Raw genomic sequence first — 23,369 nt, 5'->3', positions numbered from 1 at the left:
ATAAAAGAGAATACTATTCCTAGAAAGATAGAGCCAGCCAAATAAGCAAACATGGTGACTTTCTACACAAACACAGACCAAAATTTACATATTTTTCTATGTAATAAACACTTCTATATAATAGAATCCAATTTTATAGGAAAGTTAGGTAGTAAGAACAAATGGCAAAAAGCAAAACCAAAAAACCCATCACAGAGAGTCAAACCTTTACCCTTTAATAGCCTATAGGAAAGTACCTCATTGAAGAGAGAGTCAATCTCATTAACATGAAAGATTCATTTGAGTTTGTCTGAGATACCATATTATGTTTTTTAAAAACATTAGAATGATACTAATCAGATACAATATGAGAAGTAAGAAGGCACACTTTCTGAAGTCAGGCCTGTTCACTGAGTAGAATAGTGGCTGGAGTCTCACAAGTCAAATGCATGAATAATAGGAGTCTCTCATATATATTGTATATATAGTCATTAAAAACACATACTATCTTACATTACTAATAGATCCATAATATTCATCTTTAAAGTGCTAAGAGAAACAAGACATCTACAGGTTTTCCTATGATTTTCATTGCTAAGTCACTTGGAAACTGGGCCTTTCAACCACTAGCTCAGATAATATCTGGTTCCTAATATTACATCTACCTCAACAGTTTAGTTAAATTGGGGTACCTTAAAACTTACTCAGCTCTACTTGAAGAGTTAATTTTTGTTCCAATCTCTTCATCCCCTCTGCCTTTTATAAATACCAAACCTTCAATGAACTCTCCATCATTTTGAGAAATATGTACTAACTTTGTTATTTTGTCATGCAACCTTATTCCTCACATAAATAAATGAGAAACAGAAACCAAAACAGGGACTTAAGATATAATACAGCTTGCCCTAGTTAAAGAAAATTTATGTCTCTGGCTTGCCTTAATAAAAACTAAATGGCTTCCTTAATATATTTTGTTATTATGATACATTTAGGACACCAAGAAATAATTTACATGGGCCTGGCTTGGAAGAGTTCGGTCTGTATTTCTCAAAATATAACCAAACACCTAAACACAACTAAATACAATTACATGACACAAGTTTAAGTATATGTAAGAGAATAGGAGTATTTAGTATTGCCAGTCAACCTAACATCTTCTAGCATTTTTTTTAGATGCTGATAAAACTTTATTTTATTCATTTATTTACATGTGGTGCTGAGAATCGAACCCAGTGCCTCACAGGCAAGTGCTCCACCACTGAGCCACAACCCCAGCCCCTCTTCTAGCATTTTTTAAAGAAAAAATATCCTTGATGCGTATAGAAATGCAAACCCACTGAAAAGTAATTCAGAAGAGAATATAAATGCTACTGCGACACAGTAGTAGAAATGTTACTCTGTTATTAAGCTCCATGTGCACCCATTCTTTAAAATGTAGAAACTGGATTAGACAGAATTCACATTTAATATGACTGCAGAGACTGTTTATAGTGACATAAATTAACAACTTTAACCTGTTAGATGAAGGGGTAGGGATCAAAATAAGTGATCACTATTTTGAAGTTAACTGGTTATTTTTTTTAACCAAGTGGGGCAGGGTTGGGATGTAGCTCAGTGATAGAGTGCTTGGCGAGCATGTGTGAGGCCTGAGTTTGATCCCCAGTACCACAGAACAGATAAATAAATACATTTAAAAAAAAAAAAAAAAAAAAGCCTGCTTAAAAATACTCCTTTTCATCCCAACAACTGGGGATGCAGAGGCAGGATGATTTCAAGTTCAAGACTATACTCAGCAATTCAGCAAGACCCTACCTTGAAATAAAAGGGCTTGGGGATGTAGCTCAGTGGTAGAGTACCCCTGGGTTAAATTCCCAGTACATGCCCCCCAAATTCATTTTTACTCCAGGGAAAGATAAACACCAGCAATTTACTTCATTTACTTCTTCATTTTAAAGCTATTCATCAAAAGGAAAATAGATTTGATTTGGTGCAAAAGACATTAATCAAAATAACTAAGAAGGTATATATATATATATATATATATATATATATATATATATACACCAAGATTCAAAATATTGATGTTCAAAACTATAAAATCTATCTAGATTTTATTTAGCCTGGAAAAATGTTTTTTGTAGTAATGAGGAAAGTCTAATAAATACTTTCCATTATGCATGTGTACTAGACAGTATCACAATCACAATAGGAATTTACAAAGTACTTGCAAGGAAAAAAACTTACAAAAATGTTAAATGTTTGGTTACTATATAGCTATGAAAGAAGGATAGAATGGCTAATGGTGTCCACATTAAAATTTTCTCTACATTTCTGTTAATGTGAAAATATATTCCAAATTCCCAAAGTATAACTGTTGAAATTTTGCATTTCAGTTGAAAGCACTCTAAAAATACTTTATTAAGGTCTATAACTGAGCAAAACTTCTTAGTGTAACACATTGTTTGTTTTCAATTCTGCAAATATTTCAATAAAAACAGACAGGTACATTAAAATAGGTTGGAATTCATAATCTAGAACTTATATGTATTGATGTTAATTAATATAATTATGTAATTACTTATAGAATTATATTTCATATTACATAATTGTTATATATTATATAAGTTTTTATAGATGTTCTACATTTGGGATGATGAGTCAAAATGGGCTAAATATTTTCTTTAACTTTAGTGTTGTAATTTTATATGAAGTATGTTGCAGAGTTAAATATAAACAAAGAAAGATGGTGCTACATAATAGTGGTCAGTGATTAGTAAGAGGAGTCAGCTATCTTCTCTCATAAAATAGGAAAGTTGCAACAAGGAATAGCAATCCAAACTATGCTGCAGACTCCTTCAGGGAAAGATCGATTGCATACTCATCTCTGAATCCCTCTGTCACTGAATACAAGGCTTAGCACTTTGGACACTTGTAAATTAATCTACATTCTGTATTATTCAACTACTCAGTAACTTAAATATGCATTGGAAGAAAACTGAGGTGATACTAAGTTAACAACAATGTAGGAGAGTGCAAAATGAAAATGTTATACATGAGCTAAAAATAATGACCACCAACAACTGTAATAGCATTAGCAACCATATCAAGCAATTAAGTACCTAGAACTTCTGGCAAGTTACTAGAAAAGAGACTATATTAAGTCACATTTTAAATTGAGTTAATTTTATTTACATGGAAAAGAGAAAGTTTATTCTGGGTCAGCAAAACCATATTTAACATAATTTGGAATTTATGTATAACTTGTCCTAAGGTTCACTGATACTACCAATGAAGAGTCTGTTTAACTACTTAACAATGTAATCTGAATTGAGACACATTTTAGAACATTTTTGATACTGTTTCTATACAAATAATGTTGCTTAGTTAATGTAGCTTTATTCCTTCTGTCCCCACCATTCTCTAATCAAACTGTTTGCTCAAAGGTAACCACTGAAGAAACAACCTTCTAATTTTGAGATCATAGTTCTTTTCTCCAGACCCTCCCCCACCTCGATTTGGCAAACATATTTTTCTATCTCCAACCTTTTAAAGTAGACACATTTGTTTAAAATAAAGTTGCTTTTTAAGAGCCTACAAAAGTTGAGCACGAATTATTAAGATTAAATCCAACGATCAGAGCAACAAAGTAAGAGATACTAAGTATGTGCCTTTAACAGAAAACTGACTGAGCAAGTTGAAGAACTTGATAGTCAGGCTAGAGTCCCTGCACTGCAAAAACACTGTTTGATGCATGCACTATACTGTGGAGTTTGTAGCTGTACCTTGGTTTCTATTTATTACTTAATAAGATAGTTAAGTGGTCTCTATAAACAACCTGCATCCATTTCAATTAAATACATTTTCTACAACAGAGTGACTATTAGGCCACAATATTTCTTTTGGACAAATCCCTTAATGCAGTAATTTTTCTACCAGTGTTATTCAATCTTCTGTTTAAATATAAAGTATTCTAGCTGAACTAGGTTATGGATAATTATTAAATAATACATACATGATTATTAATTTACTTATACTATTTTATATCTAATATCCAAAGAAAACTTACTACCAAATTATTCAGAGTAGATATTAATCAGTCTTACATGCTTATTAATGGATTCCATACGTATAGGTCAGCATGATTTCAGTGTCTGTTGTTTTATTTTACTAAATTGGGAGCACAGCACTTATGAAACAAATAAATACAAGTGGTGCAGCTACCCAAGGATTACCATCTCTCTCCAGTCAGCTGTCAAGCTCAGATATAAATCCCCAATATGTGAACAAAGTCAGATCTAAGTCTTTATCAAAAGGTGCTGATGGAGGCTGTCAGAGGTCTTCCAATATAGATCCCCAATTCAATGGCCAGCAGATGAGAGCGCAACAGAGACAGAAGAAAGACCTTCAGAAATTCTGCTGAGAGAGTACCCCCTTTCTTCATAACACTCATGCTTCTCATGTTGAGAGTAGCTGTGTGCTTCAAGTATTTACAAAGGAACTCCTTGAGAGATACTTTCTGGCCAACTTGACCAATCCCATGTCCAATCCGAGTTTTTCTTACAACGCTTTCGACTTCTTTCTTTCTCTCAAGATACTCTTCCTCAGACCTACGGGTTCTCCTCCTGCAGCCCAGGGCTCTGCTCTGCAACAGGGTGCCGCAGGGCTGCTTGGTGATGGGGTCCAAGCCCAGCTGTGGCTTACCTCAGCCCTGAGCACAGGGGAGGACACACTGCCAGCCAGTCCTCCAGGCTCTTTCCTTAACTGAGCTTCCTGTGATGTTTGCAATGATGATTACTTATGTCCCCCTTCCTGGCATTTTCCGCACAACTTCATTACATTATTTTCTCCTGTATCTTACACTAGTTTAGTTTCTACATAAGTCAGGAAACTCGGAGTCATTCTTGCCTTCACCTCACTCACTTCCCCCCATACACTCAAGTCATGTTAATTCTACCGCAAATCCAAGCACTTCTTTCCATCAAGGCCACTGCCCTGGTCAGTGAACCAGTTTTAATCTGGTACACATTCACTACTCAGGACACCTAAATTTCTTCTAAGCAGTATAAGTGAAAGATGGTATTACGGAGACTAGATTTTTCAACTCCTATAAATACTGCTTCCTAGAACTGATCTGAGATGATACCGTCCATCTTCTATCAAGTGTCAGTCATAAAAGTTCTCAGTGTTTTTGATCCTTTTCCCACTTAACTAAAACCTAGTGGTGCAGTCTTAAAGTGGGTATCAAAGGGACTATTCAAAAATATTGATGCTGGTACTAAGAAAGAACTACTTTACTGACTGAGTAACCCAATCATCTGGAAATCAAATGGCTCACATTTTTTTGCCTTTTTTTGGGGGGCTGGGGGGGTATCAGGGATTGAACTCAGGGTCACTCAACCACTGAGCCACATCCCCAGGCCTATTTTGTATTTTATTTAGAGACAGGTTCTCACTGAGTTTTTTAGTGCCTCTCTGTTGCTGAGGCTGGCTTTAAACTCATGATCCGCCTGTCTTGGCCTCCTGAGCCGCTGGGATTACAGGTGTGTGCCACCACACCCGCCCATTTCTTTGCTTTTAACAAAATTTAAGAAAGGCCTTAATGGAATTAACAGCTGACACATCATAAAACATGGTTCTTGAAGCCAGAAGACTATTTAATTTCTGGTCAATAACTCTGAAGAAGCTAAAGGAATCAAGTGACAATGCCACATAAAATATCCTTCCACTTGCATCTATGTATTTATGTGAACAAGATTTTCAGTACTGCTGCCTCATTTGAGGCCCTTATCTCTGGCTTTGAAAGATCTCCAAACTGATCTTCCCAATTCCAACTTTTCCTCCTTTCCAATGTTTTCTACACTATTATCAGGTATTTCAAAAAGGGAGGAGGTAGGGGAAACGGTGGGGGCGAGAGGGAGGGAGAAGGAAGGAAGGGAAATATTTATTTGAGTACTAGGATCTTATCACTAACCTGCTTTTAAAAATCTTTCACAATTTCCCTTTACTATCAGATTTTTTAAAAAAGAAAAGCATTCTTGGGCTAGGGCTAGCTGTGGCAGGGTGCTTGCCTAGGCACATGTGAGGCACTGGGTCCAATCCTTAGCACCACATAAAAAATAAATAAAACAAAGGCATTCTGTCAATCTACAACTACAAACACACACACATTCATACACCTCAGCATGTATAAGACCTCCCACTACCCAATTACAACTTAACTTCCCTTCCTATGCTCATATCCCACCTATCCCCCACTACACCCCCCAGAACCCACACATATGCCTTTCTGCACCAGGCACTACTCACCAAGCCCCAAATAGCCATGCCCTTTAACTCAGGAGTCCCTCTACCAGGAAGACCCTTTATTTCTTCTCTGAGAAATTCATACTCAACATTCAAGGCACATCAGAAATGTCACATCCTCTGAAAACTTTCTAGGAATCCTCAAAATTAACAGCACTATTCATTTTTTGACAAGCAATAATAGATCACCTGTGCTGACTTTTAGAGATACAAAAGTTAACAAGGGACAGTTTTGTAAGGACAGAAATGTTACAGGACAATTACCATATATATTATTTGTTCTTCTAGATAAAAAGTTCTACTGTTGAGCTGGAAGTATACAAGAACAGCCTGATAAAAGGAAGGAATATAAACTGATTACTGACAACTTGAGTAGAAGTCTACCAAGAAGAATGTAATGCTAGTTAGTATGTGGCATAGCAAATGGGTCTGGCAAATCCCAGAGCTCAGACTCAGGACAATGGTTAGAAGTGTGAACTCCAGAATTTAAATCCCAACTCTGTCATTTAGTTTACAGAACACAATTAATTTTCCTAAACTTTTTACTCAGTTATAAATGGGAGTTAATAAATAGTTCCAACTAATTTTTATCTCAAAGCACTATTATAGTAAATCAAGTAATCAACATAAAATACATAGCACAGGGTTTATAAATACTAAACATTCTACATAAATATACTGGTTTATCATTCCTAGTTTACAAATGGGGAAATCACCTTATATATTCTCATAAGTCTTGCATTACGCCAGTCACAAAATGCATGAAAATATCTGTCTCTACCCAAGTTAAACCAAGACTTAACATTATTCCCTCTTTGCCAATAGGGGCAGTAAATCAAAAATGAAGATAAACCTATGACAGTTGTTTGTTCTCAGCTTTGAAATTATCTGAGGACCTTAAAAAAAAAAAAAAAGCCTGATACCTGGTCCCATTTTCAGAGATTCTAATTCAAGAGATATGGAAGTGTAGGAATACTATAGCTCCCTATGTCACTAATATGATCTTCTGGATTTCACTTAGATAAAATGAGCCTTTTGTGTTGGGATTCTTTCATTACCATAGACTTTTGGGAATCCATCCATATTGTTGCCATACAAGTAATTTGTTCCTTTTAATTGTAGAATAGTGGTCCACTGACTGGACATCTATCCCCAAATTAGTTTATCTAGTCACCTAGTGGAAAATATCTGGGCTATTCTCCAAGTTTTGACTACTATGAATAAAGTGGCTATGAACATGTATGTTCAAGTCTTTGTGTGACCATGTCTTCACTCTTCTTAGGTAAATCATGGGAGAGAATTGCCAAATCAGATGGTAGGTAATTCTCTAACTTGTTAAACTGTGGCTGTTTTCTAAAGTGTTTTCTTTTGCATTCTCACTAGCAATGTATGAAAGCTCCAGTTTCAACCACACCGTAACACTTGGTATTGTTTTTAACTGTAGCCATTCCAGAAGATATGAAGTAGTATTTAGTTTGGTTCATGATGGCTTTAATTTCATCTCCCTAATAACCAATAATGTTGAGCACCTTTTCCTGTGTTTTATTTGCCATGCATTTATTTATTTGGTTAAGTGTGTTTCTATCTTCTTTTTTTATCCTATAAGTTGTTTATCTTAGTTATTTTGCATTTTTTCCCAGTCTATGGTTTGCCTTGTCATCTTCTTAATAGTATCTTTTGAAGAAAAGTTTATCAATTTTTTTCTTTTGATTTTCATTTATTTATGTGCTTTCTGGAAAAAAATAATTTTTCTGCACCCAAGATCACAAAAATATTGTCCTATATTTCCCTTCAGAAGTTTTATAGCTTAGGTTTTTAAATTCAGGTACAAAATTCACTTCAGGTTAATTTCTAAGCATGGTAAAATAAAAGTAGTATAGATGGCTAACTACCTGTTATGTTACTATGCATTGAATCTATCCTTTCCCTATCCAATTACTATCCTTTTCCCATCCAATTACCTTGCACCTTTGTCAAACAGTATGTATGAACTTATTTCTGAATTCTGTGTGCTAGTCCACTGATTTCTATTCCTATACAACCCCCAGCACCACAATGTCTTGAATACTATAACTTTACAGAACCCTAAAATCAGACAGGTTAAATCAACATTTTTTCAAAATTTCTGACTATATTAGGTCTTTAGCATTTTACTCTAACTTTTAGAACCCCTTATCAATTTGTAAGAAAGACTGCTAAATTTTTATTAGGAATGCATTCAATCTATAGATCTGAGGAAAATCAGTCTCTTGATAACCAAAGAACATAGTATATACATCTCAATTTATTTAAGGCCTTCATTAATTCTAATGTTTTACAGTTTTCATAATGCCTTGCAAATACTTTATTAAATTTCTAAATATTTCATATTTTTATATTAGAAAAAGCATTGTTATGTATATTTCAATGGTTGCTAATATACAAAATGCAATTAGTTTTCTATATCAATTACTAATGTAATTAGTAATTAACCTAAGCCTGCTATTTAGTTCTACCAACTTTTATTTTATACGTTCCTTAGGACGGACGCAAATGAAAACAATTTTGCTTCTTTTTTTTCCAACTTGTATGCTCAGTCCCTCCATCACCCCCTTACTGCACTGACTGGGACCTCAGATGCAATGTTGAATAGGAATGACAGGAACAGATATCACTGCTTTGTTCCAGACCTCAGGAGATGTAATATTCAGTCTTCATGCTTGAGTATTAATGTGAGCTGCAAGTTCTCCAGATGCCTTTTATCAGGCTGAAAAATTTCTCTTCTTATTCATAGTTTGCTAAAATTTTCATCATGTTCTAGAATGTCAAATAACTTTGTGCCAACTGAGATAGTCAGATGTTTTTTTCTTCTTTTTAATGTGAAGATAGTGAATTAAATTGATTTGTCAAATGTTAAATTGACCCTACATTCCCAGTATAAACTGCATATACTCATGATGTATTATCTTTTTCAAAATTACTACATTTGATCTTAAAAAAACTTCTCTATGTTTATAAGGTAATTTTAATAATGCCATGTAATTTTGTTATCAAGGTAATGCTAGCCTTGTAAAATCAGCTGAGAAGTATTACTTCTATTTCTATTTTCTGGAAAACTGTGAGCACTGTTGATTTCTTTCATAAATGCTTGTTAGAACTTCCAGTGACACCATTTGGGTGCCTAGAATTTTCTTTGTGGGAAGGTTTTAAACTCAATTTCTTTAAAATATATAGGAATATTACTTTACCTATTTCTTTCTGAATGAGCTTTGTGTCTTTTAGAAAATCTGTTCATTTCATTTAAGTTGCTGAATTTATAGGCATAAAGTTACTCATGTATTTCCTTATTATTCTTTTAATTTCTATAAAATCTGTCAATGATGCCTTTTAATTTCATTCCTGATAAGGGTAATTTGTATCTTTGGTCAATTTTTTAATATAGCCATTTTATGCTATAAATTTCTTCTAATTGCTGCATCCCACACATCAATACAATATATTTATTTTCATCAAGTTAAAATTTTGTTCTAGGGGCTGGGATTATAGCTCAGTGGTAGAGGGCTTACCTAGCACATGTGAGGCACTGGGTTAAATAAATAAATAAATAAATAAATAAATAGATAGATAGATAGATAGATAGATAAATAATAAAGAGAGCATGTCCATCTACAACTAAAATTTTTTAATTATTTTTTATTTTCTCTTGAGATTTCTTCCTCAAACAATGAAGTGTGTCATTTAATTTCCAAATATTTGAGAACTTCTGTTGTGCTGCATTTTTCTTTCTTTTTTTAGGACACAGGGTCTAACTATGTTGCCCAGGCTAATCTCGAAGTCCTGGGTTCAAGCAATCCTCAAGTCTCAGTCTCCTGCTGGTTCTATAAGGCTCATACCACCACATCCAACTTATTCTGGGATTTCTAAGATTTATTTCTGGTGTTTATTTCAACTGTATTCAGAGAACATATTTTGCAGTATTTCAAACCTCTATATTTATTGAGATTTTTCTTTGTGGCCATAATACGTTCTATCAGTGAACATGAATTCAGTACATTTGTATGCTTTAAAAGCATATGATTCTGCAGTTAATAGGTGAAATATGTCATACATTTTAATGAGGGCAAGTTGACTGGTAATATTGTTCACGTCTTTCTGTATCCTTACTGATTTTCTACTTCTGTAAAAACTTTAGAATGCTGAGCATGGGTGTGGTGAGGCACACCTTTAAGGCCAACCTCAGCAACTGAGTGAGAACCTGTCTCAAAATAAAAAATGAAAAGAGCTGGAGATGTACTACAGTGGTGAAGGTACCCCTGAGTTAAATCTCTAGTACCAAATGAAATAAAACTTTAGAATGCTGAAATCTAACTGAAACTATGATTTGTATTTTCCTCTCAGGTTTTTCTATTTTTGCTTTTCAAAGCTCTATTAAGTGCATATATATTTGATTACTATGCCCTCTTAATGAGATAATTCATTTTTATAAAATGTCCATCTTTTAGGTAATATTGAAGGTAATATTCCTTGCTCTGAAATCAACTGTCTGATATTAATACAGCCAACCCAGTATGTGTGTATGTGTGTGTATATATATAAATAAAAGTATAAAAATACAGTAACAATGAAAATACATTGCTATTTCATCATTTGTCATTTTTTTAAAAAGATTAAAATATGAGGAAAATGTCTTTGTATTTAACCACATATTCACCATTTACTCTTCACTCCTTTTTTGTAGACCTGAGACTACAGCTGGTATTACTTTTCTTCTGCCTGGAAAAGTTCCTTGTACAATTACTTAGCATGTATCTGCTAGTCGTGAGTTCCTAGCTCCTCCCACTTTTTAGTCTATGATGGTCTTTTTAAGAAGGGTATTTTTGCTAAGAAAAGAACTTTAGGTTGACATTTTCCTTAATTACTTTAAAGATGTGGCTTAATATCTCTGGTTTGCATCAGTTTTTGATGAGAATTATGCAGTCATGCTCATCTTCGTTCAATATATGTAATGTGTCTTTTTTTCCTCTGATTATTTTTAAGGTTTTGTCTTTATTCGTGGTTTTTAACAATTTGATTATGATGTGCTTTGGAATGAATTCTTCTATTTGGGGTTTATGGAATTTCTTGGTTCTGCCTCAGAGCAGTCATGGCTGTATGTAATCCCCATCACTTGTGTGGAGGCTAAACCTATTGACGGGTTTTATTTTATTTTCCAGAGGCACAGAGAGAGGTTTATTTAGGAAAGCAACTACATAATCAAGGGAGACTGGGGACACTCTCAAGAGAGATAACTTTGGTTTAAAGCAAGGAATATGCACTCAAGGGAGAATGTGAACTATCTTTACAAGGAGAGACGGTCTTGACTTGTTTTAATAAACAGAATATGGCAAACAAATAGACTGTCATTTCTGAAATTAGGTACAAAAACTTCAGTCTTGCTTGTGCTTTCTCTGGCTCTTCTTGCTTGCTCATTTTAATGAGGCAAGCTGCCACATTGTGAACTGCCCTAGACAGAAGCCCATGTGGCCCACAATAGTGCACAGCCTCTGGTTAATCACCAACAAGGAAATTAAGGTCCTCAGGTCAATGATATATGACAAAATGATTCCTGCCAATGACTTTAGAGAAAATTCTCCCCTAGTCAAGCCCAGAGATATCTGTAGCCTCAGCTGACACCTTAATGGCAGTCATGTGCACATTCTTGAATCAGAAGGTTCAGCAAAGCCACAGAGAAAACTGGGGAGATGATAAATGTTGCCTTGTTAATTAAATTATGGAATATTCTAGTAGACAGTAATAGATAATTAAAGTTTCATCAATTTCATAAACTGTGAAAATATGTTGGCCATTATTGCATCAAATCTTTTTTCTTTCATTCCATGTCTCTTAGGGATTCCAATTACATATACATTTATTAAGACTATCTTCTGAGTGCTGGGCAAACACCTGTAATTCCAGTGACCTGGGAGGCTTAGGGAGCAGGGCTGAAGTTCAGGGCCAGCCTGGGCAACTTAGTGAGGCTGTATCAAAAAATAAAAAGGACTAGGGATGTAGCTCAATGGTAAAACTCCTCTGGGTTCAATCCTAGTGCAAAAAAAAAAAAAAAAAGAATATCTGATTTTGTCCCACGTATCTATCTGTTGACCTATTTCTGTTTTGTATTTTTTCTGTTTTTTGTTTGTTTCTTTCTTTTTCCCTGAAAGCTTCTATTGCTGTAGCATCAATGTTGCTGATCCTTTCTTCTGCAACATCACTTCAGATACATTACTTCAGATGTATAAAAGTTATACAAAAAGTCTTAGACTTTCTTCTTTCTGGGGTCAGAGTCTGTCACTGCCTGTTGTTCAATGTCTGAAAAAAATTATTTTGTGCATTTTTTTTTTCTGAATTGATTTTAGAAGGAAGTATAAATCTGATTACTATTTCTCTAACTTGGCCACAAGTGGAACTCAGTATTTCCTAATAAAAGCTCTGCAGGTGATTCTACTGTGAATTTTGAGATGCTTTGATTTCTTTTAAAGAAATTTTCCTTCCAAATAACATACATTTTTTAAAATTTTCTGAGTGGATGAGATTTGGAAACTGATGTCAAAAGGTACTATGTCATGGTTAGCTAATATACTCAGAGAAGCTTTCCACTAAAAGAAATGCCCCATACCACTATGCAAAGAAACTAAGAAACCATTATTTTTTCAAAGAAATTTTCCTTCATAGACATTAACTGAAATATCTGGTATAGGATGACTCAAAATAATGTTCTAAAAAGAATAGTGATGCTCTAAAGCATGAGGCAAGAATAACTAAAAGCTTAGAAAAATAATTCTCTTCTTGAGGGATTCCAAAGGAAATAGAAAAAACTCCCTCTTTTGTGACTTTTGTTTTATAGGATTCATTTGTGAAAAGCATTGCGATAGGAACAGATAATCATCAATTTAAAAGTAATCAAATGTTCACAAAAATTTACTTTCAAAATTATAAACCTTATTAACTAGACTAAAACTGAATAGATAATACAAACAAACAAAAACTTATCAGTAAAAAATAAATAAGATTCTCTTCACTACAAGCAAATTTCATTTCTATGTAGAAATGTCTTCCCATTCCTCCACACAAACTTCTAAAACTCACCCTTTTCCAAGTAAGACCTTGGAGCCCATGGTGGGTCCTCTTCAGCATAAGGATCACTATACTCAACCACAGCTGCTTCCTCCTCTTCATAATCTTCTGGAGGAGGAGGTGGAGGGGGTGATTCATCAAAGACTGGCTCTTCCACAGGTGGTGGTGGAGGTGGTGTATCTGAAACTAAGAATGTATGAAGCTGATAACAAACTACACATTATGCAAAGCTTCTAGATTCATGAAATATAAACCTAGACTTGAAAATAATAATTTATCAAAAAATAACTGGAAAGAAAAAATCTTTCCATCAAATATGTTCTAAATAAAGCATGACACTCCTCCTTCCCCTTTAAGTTAGTGCTGATGAATGTCGAATAAAGTTTAGCCAAAAAATTACTACGAACTGAACCTCTCTAACCTTCTTATGCAAATACATAATCTTCTTTTCATACAGTACAAAATGGTTTAGCCTTATAACAAATTTAAATGAGTCCAAGGAATGGTCAAATTTTAATAATCTGCTACTTTACTTTCAATTTTTTTTAAAAAAGCATTTTATCAAATTGGGGAAGAAAAGTCATAGACAAATTTTGGATAACTTCATCCATGAAGATGTTTTATTTGTTTAAAAAATTTCAACTAATTCAAGTAATTTATTATTCAGAATTTCTTAAGGTTTAATGTCCAAATGTACTATCAGAGTAATTTGAATATCAAAAATATCTAAAATCTATAGAGAGAAGCTTTCACAGCTCAGGTATCAACATATTATAACATCTAAAAGATTGCCTCCAAACTCAGAGAACTCAAAACTTTCAAAATGCTTGGTATATACTAGAGCACAATCCAACAAAATAAAATGAATAAACCTGCATTTGTCAGTTGCCCAGTTTTAATAAACAGCACTAACTCTTATTTATGAACTACCGAATTGTATCCATGAAATTCTCTGAGCAATCCTAGTTATTCCTTATTTTTATCTAAGTCCACTGAATGAATCAAATGACTTTTAGAAGGATCATTCATGTCTGGCGAGAATCAGCTATAGCAACACCATACTCTGTCCTGTTTCAGTATTCTTCCTGTCCATTTTGCCCTCTACATTTATCTGCTTTATAAATTTAAAAATTTACTTGTTTTAAAATCCTCTAGTTCTATGGTTTATTAATAAAATATATAAATGTGATTTTTAGCATATACCCTATAAAAATTATATAGGGATACATTGATAAATAACAATATTCCCTATTTGTATTTCGAAGGTAAAGAGACTGATGTGAACAACTGCACAAAAACACAGATCCAAAAGAACTTTCAGAGCAATCACCTTGAGAAATTACACTACAAAATTACTCCTGATGCTGTCATTAGCCAGTTTTACTTTTCTTATAACCGTTTGAGAGCCGTTTAATAAGACAACCATAAGCCTAAACCATAAGGTTTTTACCTAAAACAGTTAAATTACTTGAGTACCTGGCACTTTATAATACATTACTTCATTTATCCTTTACCTTGGAAGGTGGTAGTGTTTTTAATCTTAATTTTATGGATGTGAAAACAGTTTCTAAGATTAATTAGTCTCATAGCAGTAAGTGGAAGAGCACCTGACTACTTATGCCTATTACCTTAAAAGCTACGTAATAACTTCAAAGTCATGTTTCATTATTACTCATTCAGTAAACATCGGCTGAGAGTCTACTATGGCTAGTTATTATGCTCAGCACTTAAAAAAAAAATTAGCGGGCCAAGTCATGGAGACATGAACAACCAAACTTTCATTTACAATTAAGTCTAATAAGTGCTTTAAGATATTATAGGAACACTTTACACAATCTCTTATGTGGGTAAGGGAAGGCTTCCTGAGACCAGAAGGATGGTAATAGATAATGTCTGGGAGGTAGTATGGCATCATGAATATTGCATTTTACATATAAAGAAAAAAAGATAAGTAGGATACCTTCAAAGAACTATCCAAAGTTCACTAGAAAGCATGAGGAAGCTGAAGAGGACAAGGCAAGATGGGTCTTACAGCAGTTTGGACCTGCCCAAAAGTCAATGGGCAGCCAGAGAAAGATTTTAAAAAGAATAACAGTATCATTACTGCACATTTTACCCCAGCATAACTGGTTCACTATAACTGGTTCCAAGTAATTCCAGACTTCTTCCAAACATTACACTTAATGCACAGTAAATATTTCCTATCATAAAGCATCTTCAAAATAATATGCCTGAGAAATTTTAAAAGTAATTCTAAAAGAAAGGTATATATCTTTCCAAGGTGAATACTTTGAAGAAGAGAACATACATTGAATATGTCTGTATATTAGTCATAGCATACCTCATATGAAAAGGTTTTTATTTTATACTTTTGGTGTGTGAAAAATGTATATGACTATGGAAGGAGGTATAAAAGACAGTCTCTGGGCTGGGATGTTGCTCAATAGTAAGAGCGCTTGCTAGCATAGGTAAGGTACTAGGTTTAAACCCCACCCAACACCTGAAAAGAAGAAAGAAAAAAAAAAAAAAAAAGGACTCCAAAAGGCAATTAATTGTGATACTGTGACCTAATTAGGAAATGACTTTTTAAAATATAGATAGCTACAATAATGTTTTACAATCATCTATCATGTGCTTCTGGAGGTTTGTTAATGAAAAATTTCAATGTATCTACAAACTTTCCAACTAATATGAAACCTAATGATGTCCTGCTTCATAATCCATTCAACTTTCAACCTTATATCTTTCTAAAAGAAAATAATCCTTTAGTTCCTGTACAAACATTTCCTGCCTGACTAATAAATTAGTATTCAACACTGATTTCCAGACCTGACCTTTACTCCAGGAATTGCTCAAACTATTTTGTTCAGAATGAGCGACACCATCTCACAGAATATACAGCAGCAACTGTATGGCAGAATTCTCCAGAGTGCATGCTCATCATGATAATTTTTTAAAAAGAAAAATTTCAAGTTTCTTAATGTGATTAAATTGGATTTGTCTTGGGAGAAAATCTTTCTTATTGTAATGATACTTCAACTTTCCATCTTATATGGCTATATAAAATGAACACTGGAAATGCCTTCAATTTTGGTACTCTAATTAAATCCTTTTCTGTTTGTTCTGCTGTTTGGATGTAGCAGAATTTTTTTAAAAGAGCAGAGAATGTTAAGTTTCTATTCCATATTTAACTTCTCAAGCCTGAGAGATCACCCTATGACTGTGCTAGGGGCACATGCTGGCCCAGCTAAACCTTGCAGAGAAGACATTTTCTCCCTGAGTCAGTGTGGGTCACACATGAGCCAAAAGAATAATTGGCCCCATTAGCATAAATTAAAAACATGAACTCTACCCAATTATATATAAAAATAGCTCTAAAATGTAAGAAAATCTCTTAAGAAACCAGAGTGTGGTAAACATTCCAAGTACTCATGACGTGCTTTTCAAAAAACAGAAAATATTTTCAGAAATCAACAAATAGAAATGCAAAGGTACCTGAAAGAAAGACACTAAACCACAAGGCCAGTAAGACTGGATTTTAACCAGTTAAAATACTAACTAAAAAAAAAAAAAAAAAGTGTGTTGACTGAGATGTGGCATTTAAGTTTGCTAAAGAAGCACAAAAAAAGGAGGGATCAAAAGTGCATGCTAGCGCTGGGGATATAGCTCAGTTGGTAGAGTGCTTGCCTCACAAGCATAAGGCCCTGGGTTCAATCCTCAGCACCCAAAAAAAAAAAAAAAAAAAAAAAAAAAAAAAGTGCATGCTATGTATCAAACATTTTTCTAAGGCAAACAGCCAGGGAACAAAATGGGTAGTTCTTTTCTTCTCGTTCTACTATTGACTATGCCCATTTCCAAAGAATCCTAAGCAACATACCACAAATCTTTTCATCTCATCAACGACACCATCCTTGTTATAAGAAGAATGCACAGGCCTACTTTTGCCTGACGACATTAAATTTAAATTAATGTAAAGCTGACCTTGAACAACGTGGGAGTTAGAATCTCCCCACCCACCCATAACAGTCAAAAATCTACATATAACTTCTGACTCTCCAAGACTCAACTACTAATAGCCTTGCTGTTGACAGGAAGCCTGACAGATAACAAATGGCTGATTAACACATTTTGCATATTATATGAATGATATAAGGTGAAAAATAAACTTGAGAACTATGGAATCACTTTTTACTGCAATATACAACTTACTGGAGAGATGAACTACTCATGCAGAAACATGACCTTTTAAGTTGATACTTGAAACACTTTTACTGGAAATACATGAGTTCAGCAAAATACCAACAAGAGATGATTACAACATTATTATAGTAGGAAAGAATTACTACAGTTAATTGTATGCAGTTAATTTAATACTGCATCTTTACATTTATTTATACTCTCTCAACTGTGCATTATGCTAGAGTGTGATCTGTGATTTATGCCTCTTTTGAAAAATTTTAAATAGATTTGTGTATATTTTATGACAGTAAATCATAAAACACTTATCTATAAATCATTTTGTTCATTTTTGACATACCTTTTTCTTAATTTTTTTTCTATATATCTAGGCTAACACAATGGTTGATAATTTTTTTAAACTATCACTATTAAAAAAAAAAAAAAATCCACCTGTAAGTGGACCTAAGCAGTTCAAACCTGCTTAATAGTTCAAACCTTTTATTCAGTGGTCAACCATAATTCTGCTAGCTCAGATTCTATGCCCATTATGCAACCCTAAGATTTTGAGGTCGGCCCTTATGTAGACTACTCACAAGAAAAGAAATCACCTATCATATAGACTATGTGCACTAGTTTCTATAACAGCAATTCCTCATTGAATATTGATACAGGTCTCCTGATTTATAGATGTAAAGTTTCCTTAGTTTCCCTAACACTTCCTTAGGAGGAGACTCAATGTGCCAATAAGTTATCTGATTCCACATCGTTCAACACAAGACAACAAATCGAGGTAATTTCATTGCCAATCTGTGAGGCATCTTGGAAGACAAACTGGCAGCTTGGGCCCCTGAGCTCTACCATGGCATTGCCCTTTTTACATCTGGAATCACAGAACTGGAGAGAGATTCTCAATATACCTACAATACTCCTAAAATTTTAGTAATAGGAAACTAGATTATTACTACTTATCTCAACAACCCAGAGAAAAAAATGGGATATCTGGTGATTAAACAGTATCTCATCAGATGTGGTCTTTCTTATGCATATCACTATTTCACGATCATTTGTCTTATCTTCACAACTACAACTTTTTTTTCTTCTTCTTTTTGTTTCTTTCTTTCTTTCTTTTTTTTTAGGGAGTGGATACTGGGAATTGAACTCAGGGGCATTAAACCACTGACAACATCCCCAGCCCTATTTTTTTATTTTTTTTAGAGATAAGGTCTCACGGACTTGCTAGCGCCTTGCTCTTACTGAGGCTGGCTTTGAACTCATGATCCTCCTGCCTCAGCCTCCCAAGCCACTGGGATTACAGGCATGTACCACCACACTCTGCAACTAGAACTTTTTTTCTTATTTTGATTATTTTGTTTTTGTTTTGGGTGCTGAGGATCAAACCCACACCTTAACTGAGCTACTCACTCCTCCCCAGCTTTTGCTAGATTTAACACTATTTGAAAGTAGAGCAAATGGAGCATGCCTATAATCCCAGCTTCTCAGGAGGCTAAGGCAGGAGGATCACAAGTACAAGGCCAGTTAGGGCAATATACTGAGACCCTATCTCAAAAAAAAAAAAAAAAAAAAGTAAAAATAAAAATAAATAAAGCTATTTGAAAGTAGAGCATTTCATCTTAATTACTTTATAATTCCCCAATAGCCAATCATACAGTGACTTGTTCATAATATTTAATAGCTGAAGTATCAGTGAATGAATGACTATTCAGTCAATCATATATAAATGACATTTTATGCCTATAATCTGATCTACAGCATAAAGAAGACATAAACTTACTATTTTCTTGGACTCTGGCCACAAATCCCATTAAAGGTAACTGAGGAGTTACCTGTAGGATGGAGGGAGGAGGAGGAGCAAGAGATACTGCAAAAACAAAAAAGGTGTGGAGGATAAGGGGTAAGGGCAAGTTACATTAAAAGGAAAGGATAATACAATAAAATGAACATATAAAGGAGGAAAACCAGTCTTCACAAACATTTTATAAGCTATCTTAAGGATCCTCTTTTGAGCAATAATTCATAAACACATGAAGTATTAGGGAAGTTTTTTCATCCCATCAATGACACCATCCTGTTATGAGAAGCATGTACAACAGGAAGCATTAATCATACAGATCTACTCTAACATATAATGGCAACTGAATTTATTGATATAATATGCCTTCTCAAAGAATTTCTACAGATTATCATGAATAATTTGGTTTTCTGAACTTTACCTTCAGGTACAAATTTAAATGTTTGTCAAAACAGGAGAAAAAACATTACATTCCAACATCTTAAATCTATACTTTGTATTACTTCAATAATAGGCTAATTAACTGGTTCCTCATTCAATTAAACAAATACAAAATGACTTCCTACTAACTGGTAAGCACTCTGCTAGGAGACCAGTATCAAAACCTTTCACTGACAGTCAGATCCTGTTATTACAATTTTTCAGAATCCTAACTCACTGGTACATTACCACCCTATAGAAAAGTACTGGCTTTATTCAAATCATTCTACTCTTCTCCCCAAGATCTTTCCCTCTATTTCAAATACCTGGCAAAGTGTCTAGTACTAATAAGTACTCAATAAATGCCTAACCTATATAAATGCACAAATAACTCAAATACATCTAAATAATTTTACAAGATCAATTCTACATTTATAGTTCCCTTCAAAATGGGTGTGAAGTATACTATATATCTTCTTACAAAGACAGAATGCCTTTCAGCTCCAAATTACAATTAAGACTAACAGAACTAAAAAGAATAAATGTGTCACTGTCCTCAAAAAGACCATATCCCATTTGAGTATGGAAAACAATCGTCTTAACCCAGTAACATTTGTAGCAATTCCTGAAGATGGTGGTGGTGATAGTGAGAAAATGATCTCTGAACAGGTACTTGAAGGAAAGGAATTCACCAAGCAGACAGGGGTCGAGAAAGAAAATCAAGATGAGGCAGGGCGCAGTGGGGCACGCCTGTAATCCCAGCAGCTCAGGAGGCTGAGGCAAGAGGATCATGAGTTCAAAGCCAATGTCAGCAACAGAGAGGCAATAAGAACTCAGTGAGACCCTACCTCTAAATAAAATGCAAAACAGGACTTGGGATGCGGCTCAGTGGTTGAGTGCCCCTGAGTTCAATCCCCGGTACCCACCCCCACCCTACCCCCCGAAAAAAAGAAAAAGAAAATCGACTGAGGGAACCAGGTGACACCAAAAGTTTAGAGCATCAAATAGCATGACCAGGTCACAGGTCCAGAAATGTTGTTATATAACTAGCATAAGATAAAAAGAAAAATGAATGGGTGTATATGAAATAGGAAAGGACCCAAAGTGTAATATGAGAGAATACATAATGGAAACTGGGTTTTTTATTTCATTTTGTTTATCTGTTTTGTTGTTTTATTTGCAGCACTAGGGATTGAACCCAGGGCCTCAAGCATGCTAGATAAGTGCTCTACAACTAAGCTAAATCCCTAGTCCCAAGAGATTCGTTTTTAAAGTCACTCAACCTCAAACCACTGAACCACCATTTCCTTGTGTTTGAACAGCATGTCAATTGATTTCTTCAGGCCTAATCTATACATGTGATATTAAAAAGAGACAATGCAACCTACTTCACACAGCTGTTGCAAAGATTCTTTAAAAGGCCTGGGCTGGGGAGATAGCTCAGCTGGTAGAGTGCTTGCCTCGAAAGCACAGGGCCCTGAGTTTGATCCCCAGTACCACAAAAAAAAAAAAAAAAAAAAAAAGGCCTGACATACAATAAACCAAGGCAGATCCTAGAAACAGAAAAAAGAGAACCAAGTGACAGTATAGAAAAAGAGTACTTGGTAACTAAAAATTTACCTGGCATATAAAGGACAGCAGCAAGATAAAGGTGATTTTTAGCCTCTGAGACTATGAAGGTGAAGAGGCCATTAAATACATTAACCTTGGTTAACACATACTGGGAAAGGAATAGACTGGAGAGTAGGCAGGTCACTGAGAGAGAATGATATAATAAATGAAGTATATGAAGGTGATTTATAAGCATAAATATGGGAGACAATTGGAAAATTTGAGTGTGTTAAAAATCAAGAGGTATAGAGAATTAGAAGTTATCAGTAGAGATAACAGTTGATGCTATGGATAAACGCAGAGACAACACATATAATGAAGAGTTAAGCAGATAACCCTGAAGAATATAGATGTAAGGGACAGCAGTATAATCCCAGAAATTGGTTTCTTTAAAAGATATCTTTAATTTGGATTTTACCTAAAGTCATAGTTCTTGTCAGCAAATCCTTGACTTTTATGTCTGTCTCCCACTTAGAGGGTTAGAACAATTATTGATACATTCACAATACCCTATTTCTAATACTTGGAATAAGCAGAAGAGAATGAGCAGAGAAGGTATCAAAAACAAAATATATAAAACTGAGAAAAAGCAACAGATAACAAATAGCACTAAAAATGTAGAGATTAGATGCAACTTCTTCTGTTAGTACATAGTCCATCCTTCCTTATAACAGAAAAGAAGGAAATTCCCACTTCTATTATTTCTTTACCAAGTAAAAATATGGCCTTATGGTAACCTCCCCCAAATCAATTGTTTAATTTACAACAGTATTTTTGGAGGGTACAGGGGACTGAACTCAGGGGCACTGGACCAGTAGGCCACATTCTCAGCCCTATTTTGTATTTTATTTAGAGACAGGGTCTCACTGAGTTGTTTAGCACCTCACTTTTTCTGAGGCTAGTTTTGAACTTGAGATCCTCTGCCTCAGCCTCCCAAGCTGCTGGGATTATAGGGGTGCACCACTGGGCCTGGCAACAATGGTCTTTTTATGGGTAGAGTTTGCTGTTTTTTCCAAAATGAATATGACGTTTCTTTTCTAGATCCAAAACCAAAATGCTTTGAAGTTCACCAAAAGCAGCCAGGGAAAAACAATTCTAGATCTTCCTTAATCAGAATTACTCTGGTACAAAGTACATTTTCTTCAAAGCTACTCCTAGAACAAGTTCAAAAAATCAATTACTTCTGGGTTTACAAAGGTCACCCCAAATTCTGTACTTTTTGCCCAAGACAAACATTCAACATGGTAGTCCAAATTAATTCAGGTACCTCAGCATGTTCTTTCTGGACCATGTAAGATTTCATCTGACCACAATGCCTGTGAGTCAGACTACGATATAACAAGCCTACCTTAGATTAGATTACCTTCCTTTGGGTTGAGCTGAAAATCCAAAGAGAATTTAAGGAGAATTTTGATGCAAATAATTGTTTTCTATATTCAGTTAGGCATCTTATGAATAGGTAAATAATGGAAAGTAGGGTCTAGAGGTGTAGCTCAGTGGTACAGTATGTGCTAAGTATTATGCTCAAGGACAGGGGGTGTATTCCCAACACCCACCCACCCCACCCCACCCCGCCCAAAAAAAAAGGAAAAAGGAAGAAAGGAAGAAGGAAGGAAAGAAAGGAGGGAAGGAAGGAAGGAAGGAAGGAAAGAAGGAAAAGGAAAGGGAAAAGGAAAGAAAATGGATAAGAAAGGGAAGTAATTATAAATCTGTTTTTGTTATTTAGCTAGATGATTCCTCATATAAGACCCTTTCCCTATAACCACCAAAGAACTCCAAACTTAGATTCTGTTGTATTATTTTCACAATATTCAATAATGAATTTAATGTGAAAAGATAGGCTCACCAAGTAACCAGGGTTTATAGAGAGATCTTAATTGCAATACAAACTATAACTACAGGCACAGAGCAACACTTAGCTATAAATAGTAAAAGGCTAGCAATAATTAGCAAAAGCCTACCTATAAATAGTTAA

At 34.6% G+C, this 23,369-nt stretch overlaps 1 protein-coding gene and 1 long non-coding RNA gene across 51 annotated transcripts in view; one reads left to right on the top strand and one right to left on the bottom strand.

The window, feature by feature from the left end:
• The window catches only part of ABI2 (abl interactor 2), a 125,249-nt gene that overhangs the window by 16,014 nt on the left and 85,866 nt on the right, over positions 1-23,369 (bottom strand). For 28 of the 50 annotated variants that reach the window (XR_013762343.1, XM_079130603.1, XM_079130649.1 and 25 more), the window contains 2 exons: positions 19,346-19,432; positions 13,387-13,560 (listed from right to left, as the gene is read on the bottom strand). Coding sequence is in view for 49 of the 50 variants with exons in the window: in XM_079130603.1 (XP_078986729.1) it covers positions 13,387-13,560; positions 19,346-19,432 (261 nt within the window). In the remaining variant the exon portion in view is untranslated. The remainder of the gene's footprint in view (positions 1-13,386; positions 13,561-19,345; positions 19,433-23,369) is intronic. The other 22 variants (XM_079130620.1, XM_079130619.1, XM_079130648.1 and 19 more) reach the window with 1 other exon arrangement.
• LOC306655930 lies at positions 7,188-12,739 on the top strand. Its single transcript, XR_013762357.1, has 2 exons — positions 7,188-9,814; positions 9,898-12,739. It is a non-coding gene; the product is annotated as an uncharacterized lncRNA (long non-coding RNA).

This window comes from Sciurus vulgaris (assembly GCF_902686455.1).
Source record: "Sciurus vulgaris genome assembly, chromosome: 3".
Classification (NCBI taxonomy): domain Eukaryota; kingdom Metazoa; phylum Chordata; class Mammalia; order Rodentia; family Sciuridae; genus Sciurus; species Sciurus vulgaris.
The sequence above is the reverse complement of the archived record's forward strand: the minus strand, read 5'-3'. Positions and strand labels throughout refer to the sequence as shown.